The following is a 20,790-nucleotide window of genomic DNA, read 5'->3' on the forward strand; positions in this document are numbered from 1 at the left end:
CAAAATAAAATAAAAAAATCTAAGCAATCTAAGGATAACTGAATGCTAAATTTTTCCGGGCTTTCAAAATCCCTGGCCCTTTTATATACAGCCTGAAAACCTGTTAAAAAATAAAAAAAACTTAGGCTTTATTACTTCAGTGACATTCAGTGCATTACATCCGGTTAGAAAATTAGCCTAGGCAGTCACCTCCCACTCATAAAGCAGTGACTGATAAGTGACAGCATAATGAAGATCAGAATCAGCTGCCTGTAGGTGCTCTGATCCATTCAGGTTCAGCGGACCACCACTACACTCCCTCCCGCCTTTCCATGATTGATCAACATCCCTAGTGCTGCCATCGCACAGATACTGAGGTGCTGCTGAGGTCTAAGATCTTCTATGTATGCCCGCTTCATTAAGGCAAGAATGTCAGTTAATTTATTTCATGGATTGAATGTCTCATTATAACGCTGATACAGCTAAGGGTTATCCTAGGAACTGTCTGAGGCTCTCTGTCTCTCCAGGCTGCAAAACAAAAAGTAATGAATTTCAAGACTGCTTTATTTTATGATAATCTAAAAGATATTTGCTTACATTGTGTTGACGGTACAGCGATTCTTTTAGCTTTCTCTGAGATTAAAGTAGCAATGATTTGTCCTATATAGTATGTGTGTGTATACTCTACATTAAAGGAGAATCAGGATTGTATAGGATTCTCATTAATCACTAGAAATACTGAAGAAGAAAAAGAATAATTGAAAATTAGTAATTAGCTACAACGTTTTTTAAGAAACTTACACGGAATATCTCCTGTCGATCTACCTATGTCATCTGTGTTGTACAGTGCAAAAGTCCTGAAAGCTGGTTCAACCGGTTGCAAAGCACTTCAACTCTTAGAACCATAGTCTTGCTGATATGAAGGTTCAGTGTACAATCCTAACATGTTAGATAAAAGGGAAAACTTCTGGATTTGCCCATGGAAGGAACCTGAAAGACAATGCATGGTTGTAATCTCCTAAATTACAATATAAACAGAAGGTCATGTGCTGCAAGAGCAATCAATTTTAATGGATATTAACCTGGGTAATCCATAAACTACAGTGCAAAACAAATTATGATTATTACAGTATTAATACATTAGAAGTGTTTTTTAAACCTAAATTTGTTTTAAAAAGTATATTGTGTGTGTGTGTGTGTGTGTGTGTATATATATATATATATAGATAGATAGATAGATAGATAGATAGACATGCACACACACACACAATATACTTTTTAAAATATACTTTATAAAATATTTTACTTGCATGCCCTTTTAAAAATTAGTAAAAAATACCTGTGTTTGTCTTCAGGATGAAACGAAATACATCATGGTGAACATGGATGTGGGATTTTAAAGCAGAATACAATGTGGGCATCAACAGTATGTTCTTGTTTCAAGCTTCTTTGATCACTGTGAAAGTTGAGGGCCTTCTCATGATGACTGCTGTGTTTACTTGGACCCCTGGCCATCCTGGCAGATGCATATTAACGAACAAAACCAGCTGTTGCACCTAATGACTGGCATGATAAACTGGCCATTGAGGCCCTTTTCATGATGTGTGTTAGGAAAAAACTGCAATTCGAGACCTACATATACATTTGTTATGCACTCAAATATTAATAATGATATCATTATCTTTGTGAAATTTAAGTTGAATAATTATGGAGTAAGGGAAATGATTATGCAGGTATTGACAAGTAATCTTTAAATAACTATGCAATGTATTAGCTAGCGAGCAAGTAAAATAAATAAGCCTACAATAAAAGAAGTAATTGCTGGAAGCAGATTAAATTCATTATGGTAAATAAGGTAAATCTGCAGGAGATAGATTCATTTCCTGTAGTCAGTCTCGTGGTGAGAGCTTATGGCTTAAAGTCTTTGCTCAAGCTCCTTGGTTTTTTAGTCTATAACAAGTATTATAATGAATCATCGGTGATGTGAGAATAAAGTAAAGTTCAACTCCTGGTAGTTTTTGCCCATAGTTTCTAGTGCTGTCAAGTTTGGTGGTAACAACTTGACCTAGACGTCAACATTACAAAACCACGTGATAGGTTAGCACAGCTGTCTTTGGCTGCTTGGGAGAGGCCCACTAGCTGAACAGCTGTCAGGATGGTCCTTCAGGTCTGGATTCAATTCAATAAATTAAAAAGAATGAAAAACAATAGGTCTTTAAACAAGAGGTTTAAATTGAACTTGCATGCCGCATTGAACTTAGGATTATCTTTCAGTCACTGAACCTGGGCTTGATTGGAGGCAGTAGCACCCACTAATCACCTTGCCAGCTGTTTAATTTTCTATTAAAATAATTTTCCCTCTTCAGTGATTGTTGACCCTTGATGAAGCATGATGTAGCGTGGATGACATTGTCTATCAAACCTTACATTGCAGTAAATTACACTCTTTTTTTCACCATTCGCTTTTGCCTCTGTGATCTGCTGTCTCCCAACAGACATTTCACCCACTTGATAGCGCTCAGAGGGCTCTGACCTATTCACCAACACCTCACTTGCTTGTACTAACAGCCAATCAAAGAGACGTTTCTGCCTAGCAACTTATATGAATAATTTTAATTTCAGTATATCCATTTATCATATATAGGGCTATCTTGACTAAGACATCCAGCCCCATCTGGTTTCCATCAGGGTTTGTGAGTGTGGGGAGGGGAAGGGTGGTGGTGTCGGCAGGAGAGGTGGGGGAGTGGGGGAGGCAGGAGGCAAGATATCTTATACTCAGTTTTACAGCTGAAAATAAATAGACTCCTACAAAGTGAGGTCAAGCCAGCCAATCAAATGAAAGGACTTTCTTTGGCAGCTGCCCAGGTCTGGTTGAAATTCTATTACAGTTACCGATAAAAAATAATAAATAGGCATAGATTAAATTAGTGAAACACACATAACAAATGCAGATAGAATAACAGTGGTGGGGGATAGTTTGTGTTTGTACTGTTTAACTATATTTTCTAGAGTGAATTTGATGATGTCAGAGGTTTAGCTTTCGTACATGAAAGGAAAATTATTACAGTGAAATAAGAATTATTCACTGTATTGCACATTGAGAACTGCAATATCACCTTTGCCACCCAATTGGGGGGAAAAAAAACAGACAAGTCTTCATTACAAAGCTGCATTGATTACCTAATTACCTTAGGATTTTAGTTTCTTCTTGAGTTCTGTATTCTCTGTCCCCTACAGGGCACTGACATCCTGTAACTTGTAATTAAAACTGAAATAGAGGAAAAAATTGGTGGTGTTCTGTCAAAGCCAGCGATCTCTAACATCCAAACGATTCAGAGAGCAAAGCACGTCCCTACTTCATCAAGACTCCCCCTAGGGGCTCAGAAATTCATAATAATGTGGGATAACCTATCGCTTTCCAACTAAAAAGGTTTGAGGTTATTTTAGTTTTTTTTTTTTTTTTTTTTTTTTTTTTTCTCTCCTGAATATTTAGCCTGACATTTCTTATCGTAACTGCAATATGCCAAATTAATTTGTTAGGTTTTGGATAGAATATCTATAAAATGTAGCCATGGCAACACCCAGCTTCTGCTTAAATGTTTTCAAGACTGATTGTTCAGGGGTGTCCCACACAAGGAAGGTCTCATGGTTATGGCATTTTATAGATGAATTGTATTAGTGGCAGTTGGCAAATAATGTGCATGCTTTAATCAATGGCTTGTGCTTCCATCCATCATGGCTGACTTGAACTATGGTATCAATCACTTCATTCTTGGTAGGGATGACTGCAAGGTGAAGGGTACTGTTTTTCTTGATGCAGATAACTTGAGACACCATCCATTTTCAATGGAGTTACATTGCGCATAACTTCATAATAAAAAATAAAAAAATGAAACAGTGTTCTGTGAAAAAAAAAAAAAAGATAGTTTATAATGTATTCCAAGGCCAATCCACACCGCTGGCTGTAGAATATAAGCGTTACTGTTTGCAGTAAATTAAATATGATCATTCACTCCAGTTAATTGTTCCACAGTCCATTAAACTGCTGAGTATAAATGATGTATTAATATAGATTTTTGTTTTTGTTTTTTACCTGTAATATAACAGGTAGCTTATGAATTACAGTTGTTTTTGATTGGTTCCACATTAGTTAAAACAAAAGAAAAAACAAAAAAACGAAAATGATAATAAGTTGAGGAGGGCAGCTGTGTGGCAACAGATCACCCATCAAACCTAGAGGCAATTAAACATAGCATAAGTACTCATTAACCCAATGCATTAAATATAGTTTAAAATAGGTATCCACCCTGATAAAACGTTGATTACGTACTTGATTAAAACTGTTTTCTGTGTGTGTATTTCCAGAAATGGGTGCACCAGATCCAATTAATGTTGCTCCATAGTACTGGAAACATCAACACCAGTAGCATTCTTCTGTGCAGTGATGAGCTTTATAAAAGCTTGAACAGCATTTGGTGTAGGTCCCAGGTGGCTGGAAGCCTGTGGCAGCTTATAAAGTGAACAGGGTCTCCTGCTCAAGCTGGCCTCCCACTGGGCCCGTACCTCCACAGATGCAAAGTGCCAGACTTGTCAATTCCCATGTCGACTGACTGGATGAATGTTTAGCTCCCCCACCTGTGTAACGTGGGATCCTGGAATTGGCATGTCCTTCCTGTCTGACCTTTTGTCTTTCACTGTTGCTGTTTTTCTGAAGGTGAAAGAGAATATGCTTTCCACATCGAACACTATACACACTGCATGCCTGCTCCTATTCACTGAGGCTTTTCATTGAGAGGTTGACTGATTGGCATCAGCCTGAGGGTATATGGCGCTTGTATTGCATAACTAGGAATGTGTGGTGGAGTGATGCGCTGGGAAGCACAGCCTTTCACCTCAAAGCTACCAGTTTGAAAGACTACCTGTGTACCTCTTTACCTTTGAACATGGTTTCAACTGAGTTCCTGGGTGACAGCTTCACCACTATACAAAGTAGTAAAAAAACCAAAAACAAAAAAACATTCTATGTAACATATATAATTTGTACAGCAAGCACGATGTTAGCTGATATGTTTGATAAATTCCAGGAGAGCAATTTATCCAGGTATGTTGCTCCTCACTTTTGAACTACTTTGTACTATGGACCTTCACGACTAACATAGCTTCATTAGCCTTATGTTTGGTTGAAAGGTGGGTACCTTAAATTTATTTTTTTTTAAAAGTCTGGTGGACAAAATATTTGTCACCTCCTGGGCAAGGTTACTACATGGCAGCAGGATAAGGATTTGTCAAACAATGGGATTTGTCAATCAGCAATTTCTGCAAGTGCTAAGTGGTTGCATGCATGTTTAAAGCACATAATGAAAAATATTCTTTCTTAGCAAAACATTTGAGACAAGAGACAAGAATGTTGAGTACCCTTGAACTTGAGTAGCTATTCTACATATTGAATACCTGCAATCAAAACCTATTAAATAAAGTCGTAATTGGTTCTGGGTATTCTTCTTTAGATCTTGTGTTTAAACCGAAACCCCATGTTATTTATTTATGCATCCATTGTCACTTATGTTTTGATGTTGTGTTGCCCTTGTCTAAAAAGCGAAAGTTTTTCAGCTTTTTGTCTGTTATCTTAAAACAAACAATTGACAGCTAATGCAAAACTTTCTGTGCATTCACTGCAGGAACAGTTTGTCATTGAGTCAAGAGTCCTTGCACCAAGAAACACCTCACAATAGTATTGCATTATCACCAGCGCAGCAGTGTTTGTGGTCTCCTTTGGGGAACCTGTGTGGGGAATATCAGTTTTGTTTCTAGCTGCGTATTTGTTCTGTAGCAAATCCTTTGAAATAAAGGATAAGTGTCAGGGAACGAGAGGTACTGCTTTGCTTGGGGTAAGGGACAGACTATTTAAAAAGTTTGATAACCAGTAAGAGGCACACATTAAGAGAGGTGGAGATTTTGCAGGTAAGCAGCACCGGGAATAAGCAATCTTAATGCAATTTACCGATTTTTACAAAATAATGTGTGTATCTTACAGAGCTAATAAACCTGTTTCAGACAAACACCCCAGGAACCATCTACATGTGGTCTCTACAAACAGGTGTCTATAGAGAGGCACTCATTTGAATGGTTTCTCAAAGCAATTGGAACTAGTGTCAGAAATGCTTTTTTTCCCCCTTAATTTAACTACAAGAAAATCAGTGCTAGAGAAAAAAAAAAATTCTATACTAGTTGCAGGAGACAATAGGATACAACAAAGTTTAAGATAGAGATTTCACTAGGGAATGGCTAGGTAATGTATTTTTGTGAATCTTGTTTGTAAAGCGCCCATTTTAAAATGAGGAACTGTTGTCACTGATTATTCAGTCAGGGTTTGATTGACTGATTTGAAAGCCAGTTTAAATTCACAGTTATGTTTCTGACAGTTCTACAAAGTAGCCTACAAGGATGAAGTTAATGAGTGCTCTTCTCTGCTGCAGTCCGTGTTTGAGATCGGGGGGAAAAACACATTTCTCACCAGGCGTTTAAAGTCCTTCGTTAGGGAATCGCTGCATTAGAGCGTGGATTGTTGAATCATGTGCAGAATTGATCCCTGAAGTATTCTTTTCAAAGTTGTCTCAAAATTCTGTAAATGTGAATAGCCATGCTTGTTGCTGCGAATTGTAAATTGCATACAGTATACATGGTATTTTACAGCTCAGGGTTCAGAACAGAACATACATTTCCATTACAATAGATACTGGGACTGCGTTAGTAGTAGATTAGATAGCACTTTACAGAGGTGGAAATGCTACAAATTACAGAAACTGCTGTTTTAAGACAACATTCTTGATGGCAGTAATATGGTAATGCATGGAGGTATCCAGTATTTTTGATGTAGCAATCAGGAAATGACATGTTAGATACATGTCTGATGCAGAACTATAAAAGCAATTTCTGCTCATGCTAGCATTTTTCTATATACATGGGAAAACTTTTTTTGAGTAGTTTTTTGAGATTTACGATTATACTGTACATTTACAGTGTAATTGTAAATCTCGAAAAACTACTCGCTTCTAAATCTTTTGTAGTCATTTTTGTATTACTTTAGTATAAATACATGTTAATTTGGATTCATATGTTGTTTTTTTCTGACTTTATGTGAATGAAAAGACACACATTTGCCCGTTTTCTCATTGGAAATAGTGATATTTTGAAATTTACCTGTCCTGGTCACAAAAGCAAAGTCTGTGGGGAATAATAGCCATTTTCTATACTTTTGAGGCATAAGCAATTAGGAAATAACACTTACTACCTAGGAACAAAAAAAAAAATAAAATTGTTACACTGTGTTATCTGCTTATATAAGTACACATATCATATAATGAAATATTAAGCATTTATAGATAAGTTTATACAGTTAAAAGCATAGATAATTATGAAAAACCTGGTTTCAAGCAGGTGTACTGAAACTTTTGACTGGTACTGTCTGTTTTCTTAGACATCCTTTGTATTGTGTATAAAACTGAACTTTGAACCCAGTATGTCAAATAGACAGTTTATTAAAAAAAATCACGAAACTGTCAGTAAAGTATTGATAAACTTGAGTGAAACTGCCACAGATATTCTCTTTGTTTTATCCATCCTTTCTTTAACCTCTTACATGACAGTTTTTTGGTTTGGTTTGGTTTTTAAAGTAAATCAACCACGTTATGTCCCATGTGTTAAAACCTGGTTTGTAGGTTACCTATTTTTGTTCTGTATATGCTTATGAAATTGCTTTATTTGTACTTACTCAGCACTACTTAGGAGTGTTAGTGTGTGAACTCTGTACACATTTCCTTAGCTACGACAGCATCACCGTGTTTGAATTCCTTGCTTCCTAAAACATATACAGTCAATGGGCCGTGTGAACGAATGTTGTTGGAAAAATGAAAAAGTAGTTAATTGCTTCTTTGAACATCTTCAGACAATGCTTGTACTAGCTACTGCTGCTAATATAGCTACTTTAAAGTACAGATTGCTACATTCTTTTTTAAATGTTGGTATTTCAAAAACCTCAATGGAATTAGTTGGGTGATTTTTTTTTTCAAGCTTTGTGGTTGCTCATTTCCAAAACATTCTGTCAAATTGTCGAATTGTAAAGTCTGTTCATATTAGATGATGTAGACATGCTGGAGACTCTATCTACTAGTGACCTAAATCAGTAATAGTCCCTGAAATTCAGAAGAATTTGAGTAGTCATTTCAGACCGTGTTGCTTATACTGAAAACATTGTCTCATTTGGTCTATTCAGGTTGCAGTGAATTCTACCTAATCACAAACCAGGCTCGAAGTGAAAGCAGTCTTTATTGGATTTCACAAAAGATGGTAAACTAGTTTATTAGCAGAGACATTGAAGCACTGGATTCTCTTGATTCTGGGGCTGGTGGAGTCTGGAGCTCATTCTATCGCTAATTGCCTTGCAGATACTGTATGTGCCTGCTATTCCCTACCCCCTAAAGGTTTTCATTCGTGGGGAGCAAGTGTATCTGACTGGAAGTAATGGACCTGTTATAATGACACTCGAGTGGTTGATAGAGCTTGATATTGCAGTTAGTACTTTTTCTCAGAAATGAAATCTTAATCTAACAAGGGTCTTATAACTTACCAGCTTTGTTAGTTACTGCATCGCCTTTTGCTAATAACAGACATGACAAGGGTAACCCAAAGGTCTAAACTGGTCACACCCAGAAAGGGACACCTGAAGTGCCTCATGATAGATTGTATTCCAGTCTTACCTTTTTATACAGTTAATTTCTCATAGACCACTATCAATTTACCCAGAGCAGATAGATCAATTAAAAATGTTTCTCTTTTATTGCGAACACAGGCATCTAGCAAATAAATCTCAATCTCCTTTTTAACCTTTGAAAGTAATGAAGGATGGATGAAATATTGGAGCCCCACCCCCTCCTCGCCGTAAATCCAAATTGGAACAGGTCTGTCAGAACAAATGGCTGAATAAAATGGTGACATCTTCACATTAGAGCTGATGATTTGGTGTTTTGTGGTGCACATTCACACTTGTTTCATGAAGGCCTGGACTTTTTTTTTTATGAGCCAAAAAACAGGAGCGTGTTAAATGAAACCATTCTAGATGAAATAAATACTCCTTGTAACAGATTTACCAAACAGTCTCCTGAAAGACATTGCAATAGTGGAACGATGCTGTCTCCAGCCAGATGTAAGCAGTATTTAACACATCAGACACGGTCAGCCAAATCCTAGAATGTACACACATACACTGTGTGTGTGTCTGTCTGTCTGTCTGTCTGTCTATATATATATATATATATATATATATATATATATATATATATATATATATATATATATATATATAATAGATATATATATATATATATTGGATATGGGGGTATATAATAGCTAGCTAAGATTTTAGCTTTTACAAGTCTTTGGAGGTGGGGGTAGGGAAAGCTTAGCTAAAGATTTAAGCTTTTATGAAGTCAAAATTGCACAGTGGAGCAAAAATTAGGATTCATTACAGGGATTTTCATGTTTGAGCCTAATAAATGTAAATTATATTTTGAAAATATATACAGTATGTATGTTATTTTATAGTGATAGATATATGTATTTAAAAAAAAAAAAAGAAATTAGGAATTCAATCTGAGATACCAGCTTTGTACTTCTTTTCTAATAGTGTTGCTATCCCACTGTGACAAATGTCTCATTTAACAGAGGTGTCTTGCAGGGAGCAGCAGCAGTTAGTAAGAGTTTCAGATTTACAGCAGCTGCGTTGTAGTAGCTACATTTTCCAAGAAAATAATTGTGTAGACAAAGGGTGAGTTTGATACCTATTATTGAACACTTATTGTAGGTCACCTTTGATACCAGATCACACATTTCCCCCTTAAGTGAACACCTAAATACCTGAGTGGCCTTTTTTGAGAAAGAAAAATACAACTGTTAATGTTACAAAACTAGTTGCCAATAAGGTTAATATATTTAGTTATTTGCTATTTTGTGACGTAAAGCATTGACATTGCCCTAAATTCCAATAAGAAATCTCCTTCTGCAAACAAGCAGTGCTTCAGCAAGTAAGCAGCAGAAAATCAAGCTTTCGTTCTTGGTTATTCAGATCACAAGATTTAGTCTCGACCGAAATATATTTTCCTCTCCTTTTGATTGATCACAAATCCTGTTTTCATCCTTGCTTCTAATAATAACATATCTACATTGCAAAACAATCACCACTACATTAATGAGCATCTTTGCTTTAAGTCTTTGAGATGACACGGATTGCATGGGCATGTTGGCTGAATGACCCTATCACACTAATTGAAATAAATACTTAGAAGAATATTGTTTTAATATGCAAGTGCCAATAGTACTAAAGCTGTGCAGTAATTTCAAGCATGTGCTATCATTTGCATTGATCCTTACAGACACTGCAAGATCGTTTGAAGTTCTGACATGAAAAGATTATTTGAATACTCTAGGAAAGGGGTCTTGAGCCTCACACTAATAGCTGATTATAGCCAGATTAATGAACAAGACCCAAAACCTAGTCGCAAGATCAGTACTCCATAATTGTTTATTCTTCATATTACTTTAATGACAACAGAATTGCACCATGGTAGTTTTGGTTCCATTTCAAGACTGATTCATTTGCTTAAAAAAAATACAGTACATGAAGATTTGCTTTATTGCTTGGCCACAGTGCATTACAGCAGGTCTTATAGAATTTCACTTTGAAGCTATGATTAACAATACTGCAGTATGTCGTTTGGCTAAATATTAAGTTTCTAATCGATAAAATCAACCCTAAAAACTGTAGATTTGTCTTTGGACTTTTAGCCAGTACTTCTCCCAGCATTTGGCTAGATATACAATAGGCCAGATATACAATCTGCTGTCAAAAGAGACAGCAGGTTTTAATGGGTAAGAGTTAACTTGGGTAAGAAATCAAGTTAATGTTTATGAACTCATTCTAGGCATGCACATAATCTGTATTTTGTTATTGCTTTACATCCTCATATACAGTACAGTTTAAATCCATAGTACAGTAGAAACATTAACTGTATTCTCCATCACTCGCCTCATCTGGCTAGTATCGATTCCATATGCTGCCTGCCTTTCTCAATGTGATTATCTTTCTCCTTCTCTAGTCTCTGCCCAGATCCTGAAGGCCAGTCTCGACACCATGGAGCGACAAATCCAGCGCCTGGAGAATGACATCAAAAACTTCCCCAATAATGACAACGATCCTGATAAGTTTGTTCAAAAGATGGCTATATCCTTTCTGTGGTGGTTCAGTCTTTCTCCCTAACCCATGGCATTTTAGGAACAATTACAGAGCATGTTTTTTTCAAAGTAACTAAATATAAGGGACTAAGTAGTGAACATTTAAACTTTGTAGATACTGTAGAACTACTGACAAGGTGCAAATGTCACCTAAAACATGCTGCTTCATAAGCTGATGGCAAAGGTTGTTTTGGGTTTCATGGGCTTCCTCGTTGTCTACTTATTCTGTATGCCTTGAGTGAAATAGTTTATATGAACACCTCAAACCCTGCTGTAGATTTTCAAATTACTTCTTGTCATTGTATCAAATAGAAACCAAAAGTTTGGACAAATAGCGTTAAAGATTACTACTAAATTCAGGGGTTCATGAAAGCTTCGTAAAACCAAGCAGATTAAAGCGGCTTTCGTGGTGGGACTTCCCATGCATAGATCTTTTTATTATTTTCTGTGCACAAGGTGATGTTCCTGAGCCTAAATGTTCGTAAAAGTGACTTCAAGATTTATAATATTTAAGTTGCCAGCTGTCATTTTTTCAAAGGTGGTCATTATAGACGGTTTCTCTTGTACTGTCTTGCTCTCCTACATGGTTAACAATTGAACATAGTTTATTATTAAAAAGATTGTGTGCGTCCTGAGAGAGGTAAGTGATCACCTTCTTAAATTGGATTTCCTTGACCTTTACCTCTTTGAAGACATTTTAAACTCGATGTAGACCACAGTAAGACACCTACAGTGACTGCAAATATACCTTGGTGGATGTGAATGAGGGAATATTGGGACAAGTTTACGAGCTACGTGTGTTGATGTAATCCATACACAGAGGATCGCTATGTAATAATTATTATTAAACTTTGTTTATTCTATCAGCTCTGTCTTAGTTACACCATATTTATGTTGTGTTATATTTTGAAGGGTTACATTAAGTGGCTGATGTGCTTGTTTTGAATTGATGATGTCGTTGAAGGGAGATACAAATTAGGTGTGATTTTCAAACAGGTGATGTAAACTGTATGTTGAGAATAAAGTGAGGTAGAAACTTGATATGATTAATGTCAGGGATGGGGTTTTCTTGAGTTGGGTTGTGGCATACAGCAAGCAGAATATGTTCAAGCTCTATACTCTATACAAGCTACCATGGCAACAAGGGCAGGGTTAAGGTTGGGTTCTGAAGTGAATATGAGTCCTGCCACATCATGAAGGAGGCACTATCAGATTAATTGAGGGTTAGGTGCCCCAATTGCCAAACTACACATTGACTCCCTGTGTGGCTGGGAGTTTTGCTTTTGTGTGCCTTTCATTTTACCCGGCTGTAAAACTGGAAATACAAATGCACAGCTTTGGCAAATAGCTTCTTTACTTTTCTGATGTTCAGTTGTTCAGCAAGAACAGAGATTAGGTCCCGATGCTTACAACAATTGCAAAAATAAAATAAAAAGAGAATTGAGAAAAAAGTGAAATCACCCTGTCTCTGTTCATCTGCATCCAACTAGAACACATGCAGGCATGCAGCTGGTTTGTGGAAATCAGGGCTGTTCAGTTGTGTTAAACCTATCCATTTCCAAGTACCTGTGTGGTGAAAGAAATTGATATTGGGAGCAAGCTTTTCTTGGTATGAGCCAGAGAAACAGTAGTAGTAAACAAAATAGTTTTTTATTTAATAGTTACTCCTTAGGTTTATATAGTTAGATGCTGAAAACAAATTATTATTATTATTATTGGATACACTTCAAAATACAGTTACCAATATTTACAGCATGCACTTAGCATGCTATGAGGATGGAACTACATCTATTTAACTAACCTCTTATAAATATAATGTTGTTGTTTGTACCCATGTAACAAGTGTAGGTACGATCTAAACCTTCTTCTAACATTATTAGTACTATTTAAATTGTACTTGTAATTGTACTTCAGTCAGTTAATTAAACTGGTTGTGTTAGCTCTGTGTATGTCAAATCTCAGACTGAGATGAAGAGCAGCCTTATACTGGATAGCCATCTCTGCCTGCAGTGCATTAGTTATTTAATTTGGATGGGCGCATATATATAGTATGGCGCATATATATTAGTTATTTCATCTGTGGGCATATATATATATATATATATATGCTCCTTAGTGTCATCCGGCCTTTATGTATCTATATTGTGTTTATGAACATAGCTGGTATGTAATATATAATTTAGCGATACTCTTTATTAAGTGACATGGCCCATGTGGGCTTGTATTAGTTCAGGGACTGACTCATATGGGAGTAAAGAAGTTTGGAGCCCTGGAATACCTACCTTTGAGGTGATGGATGAGTTGGCTTGTCTCATTCGTCTCCATGCAATAATCTTTGATATTCTGCTTAACTTGTCATTTCCCATGGGCCTGGTAACCCCTGAGGGTCTCTTTGGATTGGAAGTGGCTAACAAATTGGGGGTAGCAGGGGTGTAAAGGAGACGCGCTCAGTAGGTTGTCCCCAGTTTCAATCTTGCCTTGGGGATAATTGACATTTGAACTGAAAAACTCAAGCCGCCAGGATTCTAAACAGCCACATTTATTTTGTCAGTGGATTCATATAAATATTGTATTCCAGAGGGTAATATTAAATTTAATCCAACTTAACTCGATTCTGGTTTGAAGAAGTAGTTTATTAAAATTAGCACGAGCAGCTACTTGACTTAAAATTCCCACTTTATTAAGGAGTCTACCTACAGAATGGATCCTAAGGAAGGCTTCTGATGGAAGGAGAAAACGTTCTTTAAATGGACAGTGCCAAGACTTCTTTGTTTTTTGTTTCAAATATGATTAGAGGGGAATAAAAACCTTCATAAAGAATGATTCAGGTTGTCAATGCAGGTACTGATTGTTTTAGAAGGAGAAAGTCTAAGGATGTCGAACATTAATCATTTTAACAAACATGAAGTCAGTTCTCTGGTTCACATAATTAAAGGTAACCCTCCCTCCCCTCCCCTTCTTCAACAGCCTTTATTCTCAGCTGTTTCAGTAAATAGTGTCTACCCAGCAGAGCACTGAGAAGACAAATCTGCCATCTGAGAATTGAAGAGAAATACAGCTGTGTGCTGTCGCAGAGAGACTGCCACCGAAAGAAAGAAGAGCGATGTGTAACAATGTATCTCTCTTTCCAGGAAAAAAAAAAGATTGCTTCAGTCCGGATAGAGTGTAGTTATTACAAAACAATCAATCAGGTTATCTATCGATCAGTCGTTACGTTCGGGAAAAGGAGAAAAGAAAAAAAGAATACATTTATGACTTCTATAACGAGCAGTGCTGAAATATTTTTGAAGTAACTTCTCGTGCTGTCAGAACTCTACAGTGGAAGAGAGATCAGTAAAACACATAAGATGAAACTAATTAAACCGTGCCGCGTCGGTTCAGTGTGTTGGAAATAATTCCACAAGGTATGGCTTTCACAGGTAGGGCAGGTAGAAAGGAAAATGAGATCCTTCATTCAGACAAATATATATATATATACACACACACACACACACACACACACACACAAATTGCTACTTTTATTAAATGCCTGTTTCAACATTTTGATTTCAGTACCTTTTAAAGCATGATGCAGCACTACTGCATAAACACATCAATAAAAACAAAAAAATAACAATTGCTGTGTCTGCAGGTGCACCCTACCCCATGAGATCATGACCATATTCTACTTCTGTCACAATGCCTAAAGGGCCTTCCTTGAAAAGTAAAAGCCATGTAAACTTTCTGAAAAGTAGATTTTCAATAATGAGTCTTTGGGGTTAATACGTCCTGATTGTGTCAGTAATAAAGGCATGGTACACTTCTCTGCCAGGAGAACCAAGTCAAGTGAAATTATAGTGAGTAGAGCAGGGGTGGCCAACCCTTCTCCCTGGAGAGCCACAATCCAGCAGGTTTCATAGGTAACCCTCAAATTATCAATTTCTGTAGAATGTAAGCTGCAAGTTAATTGTTCAATTAAATCAGGAGGGGTCAGCTCTGGTCCATGAGAGTTGCAGGGTGTTCAGGTTTTTGTTCCAAATTATTTCTAAATTACATAATTGAACCAAATTACTACATCAATTGAAAACAATACTGCCTAATTAGTCAAAATGAAATTGTTCCAAGTCTTTACAAATTGATGATTAAGGGTTATCTATAAAACCTGCTGGACTGTGGCTCTCCAAGACTAGAGTTGGCCACCTGTGGTGTAGAGTATGACTTAACAGAGAGGTAAATGACCCCCAGGTATCTAGAACTGAACTCTGTTATTCAACATGAAATATTTAAAGTCATAATCCACTCAGTACAACTTTGATTAGGAGAGGACTTTGGAAAAAAGGGTCTGTACATTATATTGAAAAGATTGTCAGCCAAAACATGTGCACAAATCTTTCAGAAAGTAATACCCAGTATTTAAAACACTGTATATGTATATGGACATGTATGTATAGGTTCTCCACTATATATTTCACATTGGTATTACCGTCTCGGACTAGCAAATCTCAAATTTTCCTACAAACTTGTGTTAACAGTGTATATGTATTGTAAGAATATGAAAAAATAAATGTCGTGCCATGTTTAGCAATGCAATTCCATCTCAGAGCTCTGACAAGAAGAAATACTTTGGTACATTGTATTTCTCCATGCGATTACTGAATTTATATATATATATATATATATATATATATATATATATATATATATATATATATATATATATATATATATATAGAAATGGGAACTTGTGCAAAATAAATCATTTGTATATGATTTATCAGTGCAAAAAAAAAAGAGTGTATTTTGTTTTTTTTCTGAAATTTCAAAATAGGAAAATCATGACTCGCTGGGAAAGGGTAAGATGCTCCAGCGGGGAGCATATTAAAATGCTGGCTGAACTGGCACAGAAAGACCCATGCAGTAAAGAGTTATACAGAAATATAATGAGAGAGGGATAGGGCTTGAGGCAGTAGAATCAGTGTGAAAGCTAGCATGGAAATGTATAATTGACCAGTTTATTAAAACCTGTGTTGGGCACTTTCAGACCGTAATAGAAATTCATGCTGATTTATTTTACAGTTTTATGCAGAAATGCATTTCATGAGCTTTTTAATTTGCTAGAATTCAGGCTTTGTTTAACAGCAAGCTTTTTCCCTGCATTTTAATTATATGGGAACTGGCGAGTTCACGTATGTGTGTTTTTGTGGGGTTGGTTAGAGGTTATGGACAAAGATATCTCTGGGGCTAGATCATTTAAAAGAAATACAGTAAGACTAAAATCCTGGTTTTGATCTCACTTAAGCTGTTCATTATGTGTGGTATATAAGTGGGCAAACCCTACTTTGAAATCTGCTTGCCAGTCTCCCAAATACAACATGCAGTAGTATATTTGACATAATCAGACTTGTTATTTTCAGAATATGGTTATGTTATATCAAAACCATATACGGCACTACACATTTGCGTTGTTTAATTTTCTCCATTGTGCTCTGTTTTGAAACGGTCCCTTCTTGATGACATACCATGTGTTCAAACTAATTGTCTGGTGCATTAGTAATTATTTACTGCACTTGTGAACCACAAGACATTCTAATGAACTATTAGTTTACAAAAAGAAAAACTAATTGGATTAAATTAGTGAGTTGACAGCCTTTACCTGTCTGTTGAATGCAGCTTCATAACCCGAGTTCATTCCCATGGACATCACTGTCTAGGTTATAGCATTGTTAAGGACAAATGCACATTTTGGATTTTAATTAATTGATTAATTAATAAATTTAGGAGGTATGTTTCTGCTTCAGGAAGGTCATTATGTGAGAGTAGATCTTCAGTACTTGTTGCTTACTACTTTGGAAACTTTTGTTAAATGTTCCAGAACATGTTGTGACTTTTGTTACATTCTCACTGCATCAAGTGTACTCTCTCTCTCTCTCTCTCTCTCTCTCTCTCTCTCTCTCTCTCTCTCTCTCTCTCTCTCTCTCTCTCTCTCTCTCTATATATATATATATATATATATATCTTCAAATATCTTCTGAAATTGTTTTGCCTTCAAGTTTCAGACTAACAAAGGTAACTTAATGAATGTTATTTTATTTAGGTTAGCTGAAGAAAAAGGGGCCCCTCTGTTCTGCAAGTGTGTGTTTATGTATACTGTTTATTTATATTTGCAAATCAGAATTTTTGCTAGCAATAACTTTATTTTCGATCTAGTGATGCAGCAGACGTAGTTCGGTAGCTGCCTCAAAATACTGCAGATGATAGATTTACAGTACCCTTTTTTTACACACACAAGCCTACTACTAACGATTGATAACGCAGTTAATTTACATTTGCTTAACTCAATTACACATAACAATATTGGAAAACGTGCCTCTCTCCCTGTATAGGCAAACAGTGTTTGTTCACTCATTCTGTTAAACAATATTTATACAACAGTGATGGTACTGGGAACTGGGACGCTAAATCATTTATATATTTTTTGCAAGTTTTAATGTACTAAATGTACAGTCAAATAATCATTAACACATGCTGTATAATTAATTACAATGCTCCTTCACCGTGTGTAAATGCATTTTATTACAATAATTCAATTATTAAAAGAGAAAGCATCTAGAACATGACTTGCACACAGTGGCAGTAACAGCGCGATGAGGGATTACTGGGTAAAGTGCAACGTGCTTGTCTTAGTCGTATTTCCCATTTACCCACCCTCGACAATATTTAAAGGAACCTGAACAGAACTTTTTACAGCTGCCCCTTAGCAAGAATTTTTGTGAAACTCAAATAAATTAAGGAAGAAAAAAGCCCTTGTTGCACCGACAAAACGGCAGAAGAGGGGTTCTAAAATGTACCCAGTAGAAATAATCTCTTTAAGCCAAACTCAAAACTGTGTACCATACATTTTCTCAAAGCGATCAGTAATTTGGCTTGCCTCAGACTGTGATAAAACCTTTACCGGCAGTGTTTTAGTGATCTCCGCACAGCAGTGTTATGAGTTCAGGTCCCACTGAGGACATTCAACTTCTTTGTCTCTGCAGCACTGGCTCTTGTGTTCATTTGCTGTAGTAATGAAGGAGAGGGGGAAAAAATACTTTTAAATGGGCATTGTAAAGCCCTTGCTAGTTGCTGGCAGGTTGCGAAGGGCAATTAGCTTTAAGCGCATTCCCTAAACGGGCTATGGTCAGCTTTTAAGCAAGATCTGATAGACAAGCTCTCAAAAGGATCCAGTGTTGGTATTCTGCCCTAGTTTGTCTCTCACTGCTTTTTCTGATGTGCTAATTTGAATTACTTTAAAGGAAAGCATTGCCACAGACTTGTGTCTGTGCGTTACAGATGAATAATCAATTGTCACTGGAGTGTCACTGAAAGCTGACTGTGGTCTGTGGGGAGATCTGGAAGTTGTATTTGAATTATAACTGCCTGCTATTTTTGCATATCATGAAAAAAACAATCCCCAGTACAGAGCTATAGTGAATTAAAAGTGTATTTTTTTTTTTTTTTAATTAAAATTATTTTTTAATAAGTTCAGATTTGACCCTATATAAGAACAAGCATATTTTGAATATGTTAAATTTGTGTTAGGTGGTTTTATGTTACCTTGATCGTTTGAGACAAGTTCTGAATAACGTGTCTTATTGTAATACCATGATTGATGCAAATTTCAGACTCTGCTTTTGTATTTAAAATGATTTTCTTCTTTTTCTTATCTTGGTCGTCAAAACAATTCTCAACTCACAATCTCCTCTCCGTGCTCTCCATCTTCAGCCGTTCTGTTAGAAAACATGTTGAAACTATAATCAAATTATAAGATTCTGATAAAAGGGTTGTTTCGAATGCAGTAAAATGTAGTAACTAATGGTGTCAAATAACTAAACTAACCTAATTGCTTTCTTCTTAGTTTTAGTGTGTTTTTTTTGTTGATACAAATCTTGGACATGCTGAGAAAAGTTCCAGCCAGTAGCACTGCCCTATAGATTAGCATTGTTCAGGAACAGCAGAATGTCATAGACATAGGCAACTACACCACAACCACTGAAGTACTATTGACACAGAGTCTAACTGGGAGAAAGCTTGTACCATATCGCTTCTTTTGATGACTGATCTATGTACTGTTTCTGATTTAATTATAATAGCATTGATCCTGTTTTAAGTAGATGTGGCAGGAGACTAAATTGTATCAAACTAAATCGAAGATCATGTTTATCTCCGCTTAACTTCACAACTACAAAGGATGCTGTTGTGTGAATTTGACTTATATGGGTATTTTTAATGGAAGGATTCTGCAGCACTGTAAGCACTTTGCACATGATTTGCATACATGAAGTCCACAAAGTCATCAACACTATACATTGTGTGTTCAAGTTTGCCATGACTGTACCTGTTAATGAAAAGAAAAATTAATTATTATTATTATTATTATTATTATTATTTATTTACTATTATATTTGTTTCTTTCTATTACATTGTTATTGGCTCACCCCTAATTTGTTTTTGTAACTAAAAGCATCAATGAAACTAAATAACACTAAAAATAACTACTACTACTACTACTACTAATAATATATAATAATAATAATAATAATAATAATAATAATAATAATAAATTAACTGCACATGAGTTGCACACAGAGCAGGAGTTCCACACTGTCAGCACTTTCACATACTGGATGGCTCTTGGTCCCGTGTATGTATAATAGTTCTGATGTCGGTACAGACCTAGTGTTCTGTTTACCAGCTTGTTTTAAAGGACAAGGATCATGGGTCTGAAGGCCTGCTGTCTGGAACGGATCTCGGCACCTTTCCTCGCTTTTCATAGGAGATTCCTTCAGTCCAGGGGTGCTGATTTGAAATGCAGTTACTGAAACCATATGGCTGCCAAGTTCTGCCCAGGGCTAGAGATCATCCATTGCAGCAGGGCAGCTGATTTAGGCTGAGTGAACAATGAAGATTTTCTGTTTCACCTGGTATGAGACAGCGAGCTGTATGGAAGAAGGGAGCCATGCAATTTTAAAGCAGGGCCAGAAAAGTGAAGCATTATAAATCTCCGAAGACTTCTCCTGTGCTACATTTAAATGTTTCACCTCTGTCTCTCCCTGTCTACTTTCTGGCTGTAAAGTTTAGAGATGACGAAAAACTATATCAGGTACCGGACGGTCCAGTTCTTGCCGTCACACAGATGAAGTTTCCTAAGCACGGAACGTGAGGAATTCTGTATGATCTCCATGTAGCAAAACAAAATCCCAGTAGTCAGTAATCATTTCTGTATTTTTTTTCTTGAACGCTGCTGTTGTTGTATCTCTATGAACACTACATTAGCTGAATAGGCTTTATTGCCCTGCGTGTGTCAGAACCTTTTAGAAAGCATTATTGTGCTGTAGATTCAGGTTACAGAAGTGAGAGCAGAAGGCAAGCTGTCAATAGAGATGTAGCAATTCAATTCAGCTGCATCTATTTTTACCAGTGTGAACCGTTGCAGTTTACTGTTTAAAATGATCGTTGCTGGCTGGTGCTACAATTGATGCACCAATTACTTCTAAAATGGAAAATACA

General features: G+C 36.3%; 1 protein-coding gene across 1 annotated transcript in view; it reads left to right on the forward strand.

The window, feature by feature from the left end:
- LOC121295178 (protein diaphanous homolog 2-like) overlaps positions 1 to 20,790 on the forward strand; it is a 385,994-nt gene that overhangs the window by 283,004 nt on the left and 82,200 nt on the right. The window contains 1 exon segment of the mRNA XM_041219584.1: positions 11,130 to 11,254. Within this exon segment, the coding sequence (XP_041075518.1) occupies positions 11,130 to 11,254 (125 nt within the window).

Source organism: Polyodon spathula, chromosome 20 (assembly GCF_017654505.1).
Source record: "Polyodon spathula isolate WHYD16114869_AA chromosome 20, ASM1765450v1, whole genome shotgun sequence".
Lineage (NCBI taxonomy): Eukaryota > Metazoa > Chordata > Actinopteri > Acipenseriformes > Polyodontidae > Polyodon > Polyodon spathula.